Consider the following 17,655-nt stretch of genomic DNA (forward strand, 5'->3'; position numbering starts at 1 on the left):
AATGAATAGTATATGATTTCGACACAGGAATGGCTGAATCCCTTAGTGGAGTAGAATGGTTGGTTCAACTGTAGATCCATATTTGTTTATAAATTTAATTTACTGTGACTTTCGCAGTGCCAGTTTGTGGGAAAAGACCAAACAGTTGCATAAATACATCTGGAAAACTTTTGTATTCTTTTTTGTGTCATAAATAAGAATTTAAGCTTCAGGTGGATTCAAGTTCCAAATTTAAAAACAAAATTATTTAAGTAAACTTCCAAATATTGATGTACTTAATGCAAGTGTTAGCCTTAGATGAAATATTCATTAGTCATTTAACAAAGAATTCGAACCCTAAATTTGTATTCCTCCCCTCCCCATTGGAAGACCTACTTTATTATTTATTTATTTTTAAAATTTAAATCCCAAATTAGTTAACATATAGTGTTAATGATTTCAGGAATAGAATTTAGAGATTTATCACTGACATATAATACCCAGTGTTCATCCTAACAAGTGCCCTCTTTAATGCCCATCACCAATTTAGGCCATATCCCCACCCAACACCCTGCCAGCAGCCCTGTTTTTTCTTTGTATTTAAGAGTCTACCTCTCTGTTTTTATCTTATTTTTGCTTCCTTTCCCCTAGGTTCATCTGTTTTGTTTCTTAAATTCTATATATGAGTGAAATCATATATTTTTCTCTGACATATTCTGCTTAGCTTAGTATACTCTAGTTCTATCCACGTTGTTGCAAATGATAAGATTTCGTTCTTTTTGATCTCCTACTAATATTCCTCTGTGTGTGTGTGATGTCTTTTTTTTTTTTAATTTTTTAAATGTTTATTTTTGAGAAAGAGACATAGAATGCAAGTGGAGGATGGTCAGAGAGAGAGGGAGACACAGAATCTGAAGTGGGCTTCAGGCTCTGAGCTGTCAGCACAAAGCCCGACACAGGGCTCGAACTCAAGAATGGTGAGATCAGATCTGAGCTGAAGTCAGATGCTTAACTGATCCACCCAGGCGCCCCTACACCACATCTTGTTCATTTATCAGTCGATGGATATTTTGTCTCTTTCCATACTTCGGCTGTTGTCAATAGCACTGGCAAAAAACATTGGGGTGCATGTACCCCTTTCAATCAACACCCGTGTCCTTTGGATAAATACCTAATAGTGCAATTGCTGTGTTGTAGGGTAGTTCTATTTTTAACTTTTTGAGGAACCTCTACACTGTTTTCCAGAGTGGCTGCACCAGTTTGCATTCCCACCAGCAGTGCAAAAGGATTCCTCTTTCTCCACATCCTAGCCTACATCTCTTGTTGCCTGAGTTGTTAATGTTAGCCACTCTCACCGGTGTGAGGTGGTATCTCAATGTGTTTTTGATTTGTATTTAAGGGCAAAGTATTTATGTACTGGTAATTTTATCAAATTTCAGGGCCATTAAATGTGTGGAAAGATGCTCAACCTCTCTTAATCAAGGATATATAAATTATTAAAGTAACTCTTTTCATCTATTAGATTTTCCAGACTTAGAAAATAGATGATTCACAGAGTACTGATGTTTTGAGAAAGTGGGTATTTTCAGATGCTGTTGGTAGAAGTATAAATTAATGAAGCCACTTAACACAATTTATTTGTTCAATTTTAATGTGTAGGTGCAGTAGCAGTTTTAATTTCAGAGCCCATTTTAAGTAATTATAGGCACGCTTAGAGATGAATGTAAGATGGGGCACCTGGGTGGCTCAGTTGGGCGTCTGACTTTGGCTTAGGTCATGATCTCACAGCTTGTGAGTTCAAGTCCCGCATTGATCTCTGTGCTGACAGCTCGGAGCCTGGAGCCTGCTTCAGATTTTGTGTCTCCCTCTCTCTCTCTCTCTGCTCCTCCCCCGCTCATACTCTGTCTCTCTCTCAAAAAAAAAAAAAGATGAATGTAAGAGGATGTGGATTATGTAATAGCGAAAAATTGAAAATAAACAACAGTTGCCATCAATATAGGGCTGGTTACCTTATGTATGACCCATCCATGGACACAGTGGATTCATTTCATTTCATTTAAATGAAATAGTTATATATAATTTAACTATAAATGTAACTAAAAACACTTAACATGGAATGGTCATATAGGCACACAGTTGAATGACATGGGTAGAATGCTAAGGAAGAAGCACAGTATGGATAACAGAGCTGTAAGATTTAAACCCCTCATACAGGTTTTGTGGGGTTTTTTAGGTTTATTTATTTACCTTGAGAGAAAGAAAATATGAACAGGAAGGGTCAAAGAGTGAGGGAGAGAAGCTCAGACAGGCTCCATGCTCAGCATGGAGTGGGACATAGGGCTTGATCCTATGACTGTGAGATCGTGACCTGAGCTGAAACCAAAAGTCAGAGGTTTAATTGACCAAGCCACCCAGGAGCCCCTAAACCCCTCATACAGGTTTTGAAGTTTACAGAGATATATAATAGGTATCCGTTCTCCCTGAGTTTATTTACCTAAATGAATGGCACAAAAATGGGAATCCACAAACACACAGAAAATGTAATAAAAAATACTTTGGGGGAAGGGATTGAAAGGTTCTTTTCAGGTTTTGCTTTCTATATTTGTGTATTGTGTACTTTTATCATGAAAAAATTGATGCTTGGGTAATTAATTGCAAAATGGCAGTCTTATATTAAGTGTTAGTATTTTTTTCATCAGATTTACAGTTTTTCATGAAGGTGAACACTGGATGGTGGTGGTTTGCAATGAGATTCATGTACTTTTTAATCATCTTTTATTTTTTCTTCTTTTAAAAAAGTAGAACTTTCCCCCTAAATCATGACTCTTTTTTTTCTTTCTAGTGAACCCAAAGAAAGATAGTGAAAATACACCTGTTAAAGGAGGAACTGTGGCAGATCTAGGTAAAAACCAAACAATCTGTACACTTCTGTGTTGTTGTCTCTCTTATTGATTCAGCTCCTCTAATGATTGTTCCTTTCCTCAGAGATGTTGCTTCCAGTTGCTATGCTTTCCAGCGCAGATAGTGACCATGGTCACCCTAGCACCACTGTTAGTTTGGTTTGCTGCCATATTAGGAAATTTAAATTCCTGTGATCATTTTTTTCTACTCTTTACTGATTTGATTTTTGCATCTTTAGAGCAAAAGTCTATTGCCTTTTTTTTTTTTAAGTCTGTTGACTCTTAAATACTTCTATTTCCTAAAGTATTTCTTCTAGTTAGCTAAATAGTATAAAATGAGAATCCTATCATCCATTCATAGTAGTATTTACACATTATAGAGTACATTTTTATGAGGACACCATGGTCCTTGGATGTGCTGGAGGGTGGGAGAGAGGAACGTAGTCACTTGTTCCACTTAAAAAAAGTAGAGGTGGTTGTAAACATCTTTGTTTTTGAGAATTGTATATGGATCTCAGTTTCTCTGTTCACTTGTAAAAATTAAGGGAGAACCTAGTGTTTTCAGGATTTATATAATTTATATATTTATAAATTTATACTGAATTTTTGACTTTAGGGAATTTTACACCTGAAAGGGGTTTTTGAGGTCTCCTTATGTGGAAAATGAAACTTCAGTTTCTTTATCTTTTCACTAAGTGAATTCTGTATTTCAAATAAATTATAGAGATTCTTGATGGCAGCTAGTAGGTAGTGAGGGTTTTTTTGTTTTGTTTTGTTTTGTTTTTGTTTTTTACTTCATTTCACTATATCATCCTTTTCTGGCTTAAAGCCTATCATTGAACATCAGGTCCAATTTTGATGTCAGAAGTAGAAATAGAAAATTATCTTGATGACAGTTTATGTAAAGTTGGTGTTAGGTCAACAAAATAAATGAAACAAATGCTGTCAAAACATTTCTATCTTAATTGTCTTTTAACATTCTTAATAGAATATTTATAACTATTAATAATTTCCATTTTCTATAAGCTTGTCTATTCCACAACTGGTACTTGTCCACTGAATCAAAGGCCAAGAAAACAAAACTAGCTATACATAGACTTTTAATGTTTTCTGTAATGTGACAGAGTAAATGATTGTTAAGACTGGATACTCTTTACTGGGACAGTTAAATAGAATTATAGTTTCTATTTTTTTTTTAATTACCCATTTTATTTTATTTTACCTTTATTTTAGAGAGCTTGGGAGAGGAAGGGAGGGAGAGAGAGCACACAAGAATATTAAGCAGGCTCCACGCTTAGCACAAGCCCACGCTTACCTTGACCCCATGACCCTGGGACCATAACTTGAGCCGAAATCAAGGCTTGGATGCTCAACCCACTGGGCCATCCAGGTGCCCTGATAGTTTCTGTTTTTTAATTGTATATCCTAAAAAGGAATCAATCTGTAGTTTTATGAGTGTAGACAATTGTCCTTTTAAAAATGGGAGCTACTATGAGAGTGTTTTTTGTTGTTTTTTTTTTAAAGTTTTTTTAACGTTTATTTATTTTTGAGACAGAGAGAGACAGAGCATGAATAGGGGAGGGTCAGAGTGAGAGGGAGACACAGAATCCGAAGCAGGCTCCAGGCTCTGAGCTGTCAGCACAGAGCCTGATGCGGGGCTCAAACTCACAGACTGTGAGATCATGACCTGAGCCGAAGTCGGACGCGTAACCGACTGAGCCACCCAGGCGCCCCGAGAGTGTTTTTTTAATGGACTTTATCAAAGTAGTCAAATCGAAGCCAGTTTTAAGAACTGGATAGAAGTTTCAATTGGATCTAAAACTTTCAGTGCTGGGTATAAGAGCTCTTTGTGTTTGCGAATGGCTCGAGGTCTAAACAGCAGGGGTGTTATGGCTGAAGATGCTGCTCATCGCAGCTGGAGAGCTAGAGTCTGTGGAATTTTAAATTGTTGTCCTGGCCTCTCATCTAGGAACCAACAGGCTTTTCCACGTATCACTTAATCATCTGGCTTTCTGCATTAGGTATAACCTGAACCATGTGCCAAGGGTAACTGATTCATCAACTGGGAATTCCTCTTCACAGAGTTGTTTATTGTTTTAACTGGTCCATATTCTGCCTTACATGTCACCTAGCTAAATATCCCCAGTCCTTCTTTCCTCCCTCCCTTCCTCCCTCCCTTCCTCCCTCCCTTCCTCCCTCCCTTCCTCCCTTCCTCCCTTCCTTCCTCCCATCCTTCCTCCCTTCCTCCCTCCCTCCCTCCCTCCCTTCCTTCCTTCCTTCCTTCCTTCCTTGAGATCACTGAAAGGTCCAGATTCCAGGGGCTGAGGTGAGAGTGTGATTGTCCACATCTAGAAGGAGGAAGAGAACATTTATGAGTACTGTTTAGGAATCCATAAGCAGGTGGCCCTCCTACTTTAGTATTAGCAGAAGTGAATTTCCTTTGGGTACCAAGACTACCTCTGGGACAGAAATCTGTTAAACTAAATATATTTTTATTTTATTTATTTAAAATTTTGTATTTAATGTTTATTATTTTTGAGAGCGCACGAGTGAGAGCGAGCGCTTGAGCAGGGGAGGGGGAGAGAGAGAGGGAGACAGAATTCAAAGCAGGCTCCAGGCTCTGAGCTATCAGCACAGAGCAGGGCTTGATCCCATGAACCGTGAGCTCATGACCTGAGCCGAAGTTGGAAGCTTAACCGACTGAGCCACCCAGGCGCCCCTGTCAAACTAAATTTAAATGGTGTGTTTTGACCAGAGAGAGATCATTAAGTTGTGTTACCACCATCTAGTGAAAAATTGGTTATCATGGGGTTTACCAAGATCTAAAGAACAAAAAATTCATTTTGACAACCTTATTTAGAACTGTTAGTCACTTCCTAGAAAAAAACTAGTCCCTGTGCAGAACTGGGTGACCATAAGTTATTTACCACATGGTGAATCTCCTATTCCTGCTAGCAGTTGTTTGTCTAACTTAGAAATCAAACAACAGTGCCCATCTCTGTTTTGCCTAAGTACCTGCCAGGTATCATTCTACATATGTTCACGTTTCCTTGTAAAACCATGTTAGTCTTGTGTTATGTTTTTTTAAAGAAATAATTTTTTAATGTTTATTTATTTTTGAGAGAGAGAGAGAGACCGACAGAGCTTGAGTAGGGGAGGGGCAGAGAGAGAGGGAGACACAGAATCTGAAGCACGCTCCAGGCTCTGAGCTATCAGCACAGAGCCCAATACAGAGCTCAAAGTCCCAGGCAATGAGATCATGACCTGAGCTGAAGTTCGATGCTTAACTGACTGAGTCACTCGAGTGCCCCAGTCCTGTGTTATTAATGAGGAAATGAGCCTAGAGGGGTTCGGTAATGTTTCCAAACATAAAGCTATTAAGCGGCAGAGCACAGACTCCGGTCTAGGTCTAACTTTAGTGCCAGTGCTTTGTGTGACTGCACTCTGCTCTTGTGCTCATTTCTCCCAGCCTTCAAAGCTCATAGTGACCTTTCAGATTTGTGAAGGTGTCAGGTTCGTTCCCACCTGAGGCTCTTTGATCAGGCTGCTTCCTGTCCCTGGAATGCTTTTGTCCTTCCCTTATGTTTCAGCTAAAATGTTACCTTTTCAGAGACGCTTCCCTCTTTATTTAGAAGGGTTCACCCACCCAATCCCTCTCTAAAATATATTAATTTGTTTTTCTCTGTATACCAGCTTTCATCATCTGAAATCTTTCTGTGTATTTTCTCTCTAGTCTGCCACTCCCAACTGGCGTGTAAACTCAATGAAGACAGGGACCTTTTCTTGTTTTTCATTGTGTCCTTAGCATTTGGACACATAGTAGAGGCATTCTATAGAATATGGTTGAACGTTTGAGTACTAACTGTTCATGTATTACTGATCTTTTTATATTCTCTAATGTAGATGTTAGCATACTTATCTGGAAAGGGCCAGCTAGTATTTTATACAGTATGGGCTATATGGTCTCTGTCACAGTTAATCAACTTTGCCATTGTCATGTAAACGCAGCAATAGTTAATATATAAACAGATGTCCACACTGGCACTTTTACTTTTTGCTGTGGAAATCAGCTGCCTGGTTTAAATTATACTTGGGTTTATTCCTGTTCTTTTGCAAGGCCAGCATTTAGGTTTTGGAGTCTTCTATCCTCAGAAGGTATTAACACTCTTACCAGGACTTTGTAGTGATTGATTCTCACCTCTTTTCTTTACTCCTCATTTCTTAACTCATTTCCTCTGAGATCCAAAATGTCATTACTTTGTTTCATTAAATCTCAAGTGCTTAGAGTCCTAATCAAGTCCCTTACCTTTTATTAGCAAGATCATAACTGAGATTAGTAGCCTAAGCAGTAATTAATTATAAATTCCCTGTTGTTGGAAATTTTTAATTATTTAATGCTTGAAGCTCTATTCATCTTTGTGCTTCTGTGTACAGTACCACTTTACTGAATTATTAGAGGTGGGTTTGCTTTAATAATGTTTTATTTCTTTCCTTTTCCCTCTCTAGTAATAATTATATAAAGTTTTAAAAATTATCTTGAAGTTTCCAAGTAATCCAAAGAGCATATATACCTGATTTTTACATAATTGTATATTTTGATTTTGCAGATGAGCAGGATGAAGAAACAGTCACAACAGGAGGAAAGGTAACAATTTAATTACGCCTGGTGCAAAAGTAGCTATCTAAGGGTTCAATGTATGGAGCAGTAGAAACACTGATTGAAAGTGCCTTAGAAATACTCAATTTTGAGGCCCTTCTAATTTTTTGTTTTCAACCCATCTCTGAAATAATTTGTCTTTCTCGACTCCTAAGAGTTTTCAAAAGGAAATTTCTATCTTCTCATGTAGTGTCTCTCCTATGCTAATTTCCGATTCCATTATAGCTCTGGTTGCAAGGTGGTAATCAGAGCTGAATGCAGTGTTCCAGGTGTTATCCGATGGTACAGGTGAGCAGGGACCGTACCTTGCCTTGATTTTCTCCCTTCCATTTATATCAGTACAATTTCAGTCCACAGCCAGTACAGCTTTTGATCATGCTCTTAACCTTTTTGGAGCTATTACAGTCAGCTGCTTCCTGTTTGATCAGCTCTGCGGTGGAGACATATCAATAATTATGCTGTTGAAAGGTGTTGGATTTAAGGCAGGATTTTACTTTTCTTTTTAGTAGATGGCCCATTGTTCATTCAAACTGTCGTTTGTGTTATTAATAAGTGTAACTAATCCCTAATCTCTCTGAAATAACTTTCTTCCTTTGCTGAAAATGGATAGTTCTTTTTCATTGAGTCAGAGAAATCCCCCAAATTGACATATATTGTTTTTATACATTCAAGGAATGAACGTATTTATGACAGGATTGCCCTGAAAAGTATTTCAAGAAACTCCTCTATGTAAGGCTCTTCATCTGAATTGTCCTTATGATTTTAATTTTTTTTTTTTTTTTAAGATTTTAATTTTAAGTTATCCCTTATCCAGTGTGGGCCTTGAACTCATAACCCTGACATCAAGAGTTGCATGTTACACTGACTGAGCTAGCCAGGCACCTCTATGATTTTCTTTTTAAATCAGACTTCTTCAGTTAACCAACTACTTAAAATCATTAACAAATGTTACATTTATAAAAATATGTCATCATTTTGTGTAAATACTCTTATGTGGTAGTGAAAGAGACCCAAATAAAAAGCCAAACAATTGGGCATAGGAGATTTTGTTTATGCCAGGGGCAGGGGACATTTTGAAACCAAGGCTAAGTCTGTTGTATAATTGAACCCAAAACTTGTTAGACATATTTACTGTAACACCTCATTCCACGATGCCATCCCGTGTGTTTCCTTACTCAGATAATTAAACCATAGACTGTTGGCCTTTATTTATTTATTTTTTTATCAAGAAAAAAGTTTTTTTTTTAAATCTTTATTCACCTTTGAGAGACAGACAGAGCATGAGCAGGGGAGGGGCAGAGAGAGAAGGGGACACAGAATCCGAAGCAGGCTCCAGGGTCTGAGCACTCAGCACAGAGCCCGGTGCGGGGCTTGAACCCACGAGCCGTGAGATTATGACCTGAGCTGAAGTTGGACGCTCAACCGACTGAGCCACCCAGGGGAGGGGCAGAGAGAGAGAGGGACAGAATCTGAAGCAGGCTCCAGGCTCCAGGCTCCGAGCTGTCAGCACAGAGCCTGACACAGGGCTTGAACTCATGAATGGTGAGATCATGACCTGAGCCCAAGTCGGAGGCTTAACTGACGGAGCCACCCCGTTGCATCCTCTTGGCCTTTATTAATTGCAGTGCCATTCTCTCCTGAATAAAGGATATATTTTGTGTTCTAATTGAGTTTGTGAAACCTTCATTTCAAAACCACTTTAACCATGTGCATATTTTTTACTAGCTCCCCTGATTTGGGAAATAACATTTTTTACTTTTGTCATCAATATTAGCATACTTGTTTCACCATCATTTAAGTAACAACCAGAGTTCCTTGGGACTTTCAAACATTACCTTTTTTCTATACTCATTGATCTTAAGGAAATTACTGTCTTAAGTTTCTAGGCAGTAATACTAGATCCTCACTTCAAATAATGCCGCACAGATATTTACACTGAATGAAGTTAAAGATAGAAATTAAAGTGTAGAACTGGTTTTTAATAGGAAAGAATTTCATAAGAATAAAAACAGTAAAAACACAGATGAAAGGTTGTAGATTTAACTGTACAAAATTGGAAAACATCTGAGTGTCAAAAAACTTACTTCCTGTAATATTTTTGATAAAAATGTTTAATTGCAAGTTAATTATGAAGAATCAATAAGATAAATAGAAATTGTTAAACATTGTACAAGTTGTGTGGTCTGGAGTTTTAAAACCTTTGAATTTCATTAAATACACCCCCAGAGGGAGGCAGGGATTAAAGGTAACTGAAGAGATGCAAATGTGACTTAATACGGATTTCTTGATTAGGTTCTGATTTGGGAACAAAAATGTATAAAGGGCATTTTTGGGTTAATTGGAACCATTTGAATACAAACTTTGTATTACATGATATTATTTAGAAGTAATTATTACTATTTTTTATTGGAAGCATAAGAAATGTTCTTGTGTTTTGACCCACAGCATTGATTTTTAAATTATTGTATTAGCCAGGCCAGGTTTTCAGGTGGAATCATTAGTTAAAACCTCTTTAAATTGGATAAAATTCAGAGCTGACTTTTATTAGTGAAAATGATTAAGAGTGTAGGCCCTCTATCCGGGATTTCTGGAATTCTACCTACCCTGTTTATTTATTTATTTTTTTTAATTTTATTTATTTTTTTTTATCTTTACTTATTTTTGAGAGAGAGACAGAGTGTGAGCAGGGGAGCAGGAGAGAGAGAGGGAGACACAGAATCCGAAGCAGGCTCCAGGCCCCGAGCCGTCAGCACAGAGCCCGATGTGGGGCTTGAACTCACGAACCGTGAGATCATGACCTGAGCCGAAGTCGGATGCTCAACCGACTGAGCCACTCAGGCACCCCTACCCTGTTTATAACTTAATAGCTCTGTGCATCATTTTCTCACCCACAAAAGTAGTAGTAATCGCTGCTGTTACTGTGAGGAATGAATAAGGTGCATGTAGCTGCTAGCAGATACTTACTGATGAATCTTTGGGATAGGGGAAAGCTTGTCATTATGCCTCATTAGGGTCTTTGAGTCACCTCCTTATAAATCACTTGAGAGCTAGATATGTGACCCCAGGATTAGATAAAACTGGACAAGCAAGAAGCAAGCTATTGTGAGAAAAGTTTTGAGTCTTCTCTGAGTTGATTCCCTCATCTGTAAAAGCAAGGAATAAAATCTGCTGTGTCATCTGGGAATCTTGTGAAGGTACCTTAAAACCGTGAAGGGTTGTTTTTATTTGAAATTTGTTTTTTTAATCCTTGAAATTGGATCAACTGGCCTCATTTTATGCCCTAATATCAGAAGTTTGAAAGCTGTTACATATCTCTCTGTAGTTCTCTGTTTCTCTCAACTCTGGCTTCTTTCCTATAGGAAGACGAAGATCCTAGCAAAGGTGATCAGAGTCGTTCACTTGACCCAGGAGAAGATAATGTGACAGAGCAGACCAATCACATTATTATTCCTAGTTATGCATCATGGTTTGATTATAACTGGTGAGTGGGCCATGTATACCTGTGAATAAGATACTTAGGTGTGGGAGAACTTCTTGAAGTTATCTTACGCCTTTCTGCCCAAGTCCCTCTTGTCACTAATCATTGTCAGATGGATGAAGGAAGATGGAAAGTGATTTTAACTTTGGAATGTGTTCTTTTTTTTCTTTCTTAAGTTTATTTATTTATTGAGAGAGAGACAGACTTTGTGCATGCGAGTGGGGGCGGGTCAGAGAGCGAGGGAGTGAGTGAGAATCCCAAGCAGGTTCCACACTGTCAGAGTCTGAATCTGGGCTTGAACCCATGAACCGTTATGTATGATAACTTGAGCTGAAACCAAGAGTCGGACGCTTAACTGACTGAGCCACTCAGACTCCCCTGGAATGTGTTCTTTAAAGCAGTTTAGGGATGGAAACTAAGTTGTGTTGTAACTTGGGGGTGTAAAATTTTGTAAGCTTAGACTTAATTCATTTAGAATCAGTTATGATTCAGATGGGCAAATAGTTAAATATTTAATAATTATAAAATATTGGCATTACATGATTTTGAAACACTAGGGGTGCCGGGTTGGCCCAGTCGGTAGAGCCTGCAACTCTTGATCTCGGGGTTGTAAGTTCGATCCCCATGTTGGGCATAGAGATTACTTAAAAATAAAATCTTTAGTAATGGCTTCATTTTAATATGATTTTTTTTGTGTGTGAGTGTGCTCTAATAACCAATGTGGGGCTTGAACTGATGACCCTGAAATGAAGAGTCACATGCTGTACCGACTGAACAAGCCAGGTGCCCCAGTAGGAAATATTTTTAACATTAGGCTTTTCATGTATAAACATTTCAAGAAAACACTCTCCTCAGCATCTTCCCTGTTATTTTTACCTAAACCGTTTGACATCATTGGAGTGTGGTTGGAAATAACTAGTCCTAGATATTTTATTTATTGATTACTTATGAAGTGTGACTGTTTCATGTCAGGCTGATTTTTATCTGGCTTTTTATTTTTTAATTTATGTTCCAGAACTTACCCCTCCCAAATAGTTAGCTTCTTTAAGGTATTTTCATTGGAAAGTTATATATATATAACTTACGCTTAAGTGATGGATGGTGCCCTTTCTCAGAATCTTGTGGTCTTACTTGGATCTGTTGCCTGCTCTCAATAATTATACATTATCATTTTTTAAGGATAGGTGTGATTTTATATATGTGTGTCTTTGTACATGGCATTTAGACATATATACATCTTCAGAAGCCAATTTAAAAGGGTAGATGATCCATTTGGAGCTATATTTTTTTCCAAAACCATAAAATATGACTCTAATATTGAGACTTCTCTGCATGCCTTTAACATTTCTGAATGCAGTTCCTAAATGTTTTGAATAAATAGAAGCTGGAACAGAATAAGTATATAGCTCTTCTTTGAAGGTCAATCTTCATTACATTGATTGTGTTAAATTATTTTTATATTTGGAAGTGTCTCAGTATCAGTGTTATTAATTATAATTACATGTTCAGGTTCAGAACAGTTGAAAAGGACACACTTGAGGAAACTAGTGTTCTTTTCCTCTAAAATGAAAAAAGTCTGAATAGTACATAACTTGGTAAGTTTTTATAGGTTACAGAAATACTCATTTGCATCATAACCATTGTGTGTCATAAAGCTTGCTCTAGTGGATAGTGGAGGTGTGTGTCACACCCTGTTTTGTAGATAAAGGTAAATACTGTGTCCGTGTAAGCGCTCAGAGTCACCTTTGACAATTGGGAGAACTCAGATTTTCTGATTCTGAATACCCCACTTCCTTACTCATTTTCAGAACCTAAGCAATTAGCTGCCTGCACGTAAGGAAAAGAAAGTTCTTTGGATTAAGCATTCATGTGTGTTTTGTTCTTGGTGAATATAGAAATTGTATTGTTTTGTGGGCCTTTCCTAACCTGTAACAATAAAACAATGAGAGGTATATTAGAACTATATAATTAATTGCTTACAGCTATTCTCTTCATAGTAAAACTTGGAAAGTCATTACACATATGTATATAGCATTAATTTGTCTTAGGGATTATCTTCCTAGAAGTTTCCAGGTAATTCATTGTATTTATAGTATTTGGCAGTACAGATCCAGTTCAAACAATTTATATGTTCCCAAATAATGCAAGAATGAATGGTTTTTAAGTAAACTCAATGTGGGGTTCAAACTCATGACCCAACGTCAAGAGTCACATGCTCTACAACTGAACCAGCCAAACGATGCTTTTAGTTACATTCACAGATTACTGATTTGCTCTTCTCTGTGTAACCAGTACATGTTGCATATCTGGAAAGCCACTGAGAAACTAGAAAGTGTCATCAGTAAAAACATTGATTTGTAGTAGTGTCAAAACCTTTGTACTAGATACACAGGTGGGTCATTTGTATAGTTCATGAGGCCTGATTTTTACATGGTCTCTATAGTGCTTTCATCTGTAACATTTTGCAAAATTATCAGGGCCTTTACCTAAATAGTAAAAATTAGTTCTGTGATTGATTTCTTTGTTTATAAATGTTTATATTTTTAATTAAAAAATTTTTTTTAAATGTTTATTCTTGAGAGGGAGAGAGTGTGAGCAGGGGAGGCACAGAGAGAGAGGGAGACACAGAATCTAAAGCAGGCTCCAGCTCTGAGCTGTCAGCATATAGCCCGATGTGAGGCTCAGACTCATAAACCATGAGATCATGACCTGAGCCAGAGTTGGATGCTTAACTGACTGAGCTACCCAGGCGCCCCTATAAATGTTTATTTTTGAGAGAGCACAAGCAGTGGAGGGGCAGAGAGAGGGGGGTACAGAGGATTCAAAGTCGGCTCTGCACTGAGAGCAGAGAGCCCCATGTGGGGCTCAAACTCAACGAACCATGAGATAGGACCTGAGCTGAAATTGGACACTTAACCGAGTGAACTACCCAGGCATCCCTTGTTCTATGATCTTTATAAAGGCAGTAGATTGCTGAAATCTTTTTTTTTTAAATGTTTATTTTTTTTCTTTTTCTGAGAGACAGTGTGAGCAAGGGAGGGGCAGAGAGAGAAGGAGATACAGAATCCAAAGCAGGCTCCAGGCTGTGAACTGTTAGCACAGAGCCTGACACGGGGCTCGAACTCAAGAAGCACAAGATCATGACTTGAGTGGAAGTTGGACGCTCAATCGACTGAGCCACCCAGGTGCCCCGATTACTGAAATCTTAAAAAAAAAAAAAAGAGTTTATCACAAAGTTTCTGAGGGCTGGAAAAAAGTTGCATTGATATGAAAAACCCAAGAAACTGATCATTGTAAATTCCATCATCTTTTGGCTGGTTGTTCACTTCACCAGTTTGTTTCTGTGCCAGCTGCTACAATGTACGTCAGCCAGTATCCAAAGAGCTTTTAGTATTTTGTGGTTCATCATGTGGTCATGATATGTTATGTCAAGTACATAATAAAATGTATTGCTTTCAGTGTGTTGATTGAAGTTTTTGAGTTTGGTTATGGGAATAGAAAAACTACAGTTACATATTGAGGGTTTGAGAGGGAAACCTTTATTATATGCTCTTCATACATAGGAACTTGTGCAAGCTAGTTGATTTTTTAAAATCATGCTTGAGGGGCCCCTGGGTGGCTTAGTGGTTAAGTGTCCAACTTCAGCTCACAGTTCGTGGCTTTGAGCCCCACATCAGACTCTCTGCTGTCAGCACAGAGCCTGCTTTGGATCCTTTATCCCCCTTTCTATCTGTCCCTCCCCTCAAAAACAAGCATTAAAAAAAATAATAATTGTTTGCCTTTTGGATTTATCAATTCTACTTTGAAAATTACTTAGCTTAGGGGCGCCTGGGTGGCGCAGTTGGTTAAGCGTCCGACTTCAGCCAGGTCACAATCTCGCAGTACGTGAGTTCGAGCCCCGCGTCCGGCTCTGGGCTGATGGCTCAGAGCCTGGAGCCTGTTTCCGATTCTGTGTCTCCCTCTCTCTCTGCCCCTCCCCCGTTCATGCTCTGTCTCTCTCTGTCCCAAAAAAAATAAATAAACGTTGAAAAAAAAAAATTTTTTTTTAAATTAAAAAAAAATTACTTAGCTTAAATTTTAAGATTTTATTTTTTTAAGAGGACTTTTTGTTTTTTATTCCCCAGTATTCACGTGATTGAACGGCGTGCTCTTCCTGAATTTTTCAATGGGAAAAACAAATCCAAGACTCCAGAAATGTGAGTGAAATATAAAGATGTAATCCTGATACTACTACTTTAGAATGGGGCTGAAGTGTAGAGAAATTGTTAATTTGCATGTATTTGGCAGGGGTTTCTTCAAATTGTTTTAAATTTTTTAAAAAAGTATTTATTTATTTTGAGAGAGCATGTAAGTGGGGGAGGGGCATAAAGAGCGGGGAGAGAGAATTCCAAGCAGGCTTTGTGCTGTGCTGTCAGAGCCCAACTTGGGGCTTTATCTCCCAAACCGTGAGATCATGACCTGAGCTGATACCAAGAGTCGAACACTCATTTTTGCTAATGTTTGGAAGTTTGCAAATATGTTACTCCATGCAGAACAGTGTTCATACCTCAGCCGCACAGAATTCCATGCTGTAAAGGAATTTTTTCTACATTTTTTCTTCTTCCATTTGTATCTTGAACTATATGCATGTGAGCTCTTTAGTAATAGTCATTCACCAAAATGAGCTGAGATTTCTCCTTAACAGTTCCCAATTTATTTTATAGATTATGTATATTTATGTATGATAATCTGAGAGATGGTGGAATCTTTATCTTGTTTTCTTAATGAATGATTACTAATTGAAAGAATGCCAGATATGATGACATAGCTGCCTATAAATTGATCTTAATTACATAAAGCATTGTTGTGCTTTTGCATTGGAGATAAAACCTTTTTGGAGATGGAAGAATCTTTTGGGGAAGTATTTTTGTATATTTGCCTGGTGACTGTTAAATACACATTTCTGGAAACCCTTGCCCCCAAATAAATCCACACCTGTCATACTATAAATACTTTTCCATATATTATCTTTATAGTATTAATTCATTGCTTGTTATACTCATGTGACTTCACAAATAGATGTCTTTTGCTTAAATTGTTTGGGAAGGGTGATTTTCCACATTGAACGCATGACAGAATATAGATAATTGAATAATAAATATTTTCTTATAGTAGATTGTCCACAATAGTTTGAGGTTGTAAGTTTAGATAATTCTAGCCTTTCCATAACAAAAGTGTAAGGATTCATTTAAAACCACAGTCAAAGATTTGGCATAAGAAACCCTGATAGTCTTTCCATCTAGTGAGACATGGTATATTCTTCTAGCTAATTTGCCAATTGCCAGCGTTTGTAAATACTTCTGGTTCTTGGCAGTCTTCTGTTTAAAAGCACAGTTTATCATTTTAGTCCGCTTAAATCTGAAAATTTACGGTTTTTATTTATCCATCTATGCGTATGCTAGACCTTTTTTGAGCAGTGTACCTTTTCTCTTCTGATGTAGCCCACCTTAACTTTGCCAGACTTTTGTTTTTCTTTTGTGGCTAGGTCTGTAGCTTCTTAAAATCTTGTTTTAAATATTTTATCGCAGAGGGGTGACTGGGTCGCTCATTCAGTTAAGCATCTGACCCTTGATTTCAGCTCAGGTCATGATCTCACAGTTTGTGAGGTTTGGCCCCAAGTTGGGCTCTGCATTGACGGCACAGAGCCTGCTCGGGATTCTCTCTCCCTCTCTCTTTCCCACTCTCTCTCTGCCCCTCTCCCACTTGCACATGTCTTCTCTCTCTTGCTCACAATAAAAAAAGGTTGTTGCTTAAAAAAGACAGTAATAAATAAGTAAATGAATGAATGAATGAATAAATATTTTGTCACAGAAGTGTTTGGGTTTGTTGTAAAATAAGTCTCCTGTGACTCCGAATCCCAGTTTTTCTCTCCTTTTTTATCTGTTCTTGTTTTAGCTTTGATTTTGGCCTCATGGGTTCTGCTCATCGCCTGGCTGGGTATATAGCCATTGTCAGAGCCAGATCAACATGTGGCTCTACTAAGAATATAGAAATGAGAGGCAGCACGTGTTAAGAGCATGGATTCTAGAGCAGCCCCTGGCCCCCCCCCCCCACACTCTGTTTGCTAAATTCTGGCTCCACACTTACCAGCCTTGTGGTCTAGGGCACTTTTTTTTTTAATGTATATATTTAAAAATTTTTATTTTATCTATTTTGGTGGGTGGGGTGGGGCAGAGAGAGAGAGAGAGAGAGAGAGAGAGAGAGAGAGAGAGAATCTCAAGCAGGCTCCACTGTCAGCATGGAGCCCAGCACAGAGCTCAAACTCAAACCATGAGATCATAATCTGATCCAAACTCAACAGTCAGATGCCTAATTGACTCATCGATAAATGAGATGATAGTGTACCTTTCCTTAGGGAGAGATTGTGAGGTTTAAATGAATTACTGTGGATACACAGTAGTTCTGCAGAGAGCATAAATAACCAGGTGTTTATCCATTCACCCCGTGACCAAGCTTGTATTTATATTAGCTTGTATTATTATTTTAACCTATCTATTTTTAAGTAAACTCTATGCCCAATGTAGGTCTCAAACTCCTGTCTCCAAACACAAAACCCGCCTGCTCCACCAGCTGAGCCAGCCAGACACCCCTATGTTACTTTA

The 17,655-nt window shown here is 38.0% G+C and overlaps 1 protein-coding gene across 4 annotated transcripts in view; it reads left to right on the top strand.

Moving 5' to 3' along the window:
- The window catches only part of SMARCC1 (SWI/SNF related, matrix associated, actin dependent regulator of chromatin subfamily c member 1), a 171,892-nt gene that overhangs the window by 61,718 nt on the left and 92,519 nt on the right, over positions 1-17,655 (top strand). For all 4 annotated transcript variants that reach the window (XM_027038580.2, XM_027038581.2, XM_027038582.2 and 1 more), the window contains exons 12-15: positions 2,822-2,881; positions 7,487-7,524; positions 10,896-11,017; positions 15,139-15,210. In XM_027038580.2, coding sequence (XP_026894381.1) covers positions 2,822-2,881; positions 7,487-7,524; positions 10,896-11,017; positions 15,139-15,210 — 292 coding nt within the window. The remainder of the gene's footprint in view (positions 1-2,821; positions 2,882-7,486; positions 7,525-10,895; positions 11,018-15,138; positions 15,211-17,655) is intronic.

This window comes from Acinonyx jubatus, chromosome A2 (assembly GCF_027475565.1).
Source record: "Acinonyx jubatus isolate Ajub_Pintada_27869175 chromosome A2, VMU_Ajub_asm_v1.0, whole genome shotgun sequence".
Classification (NCBI taxonomy): Eukaryota; Metazoa; Chordata; class Mammalia; order Carnivora; family Felidae; genus Acinonyx; species Acinonyx jubatus.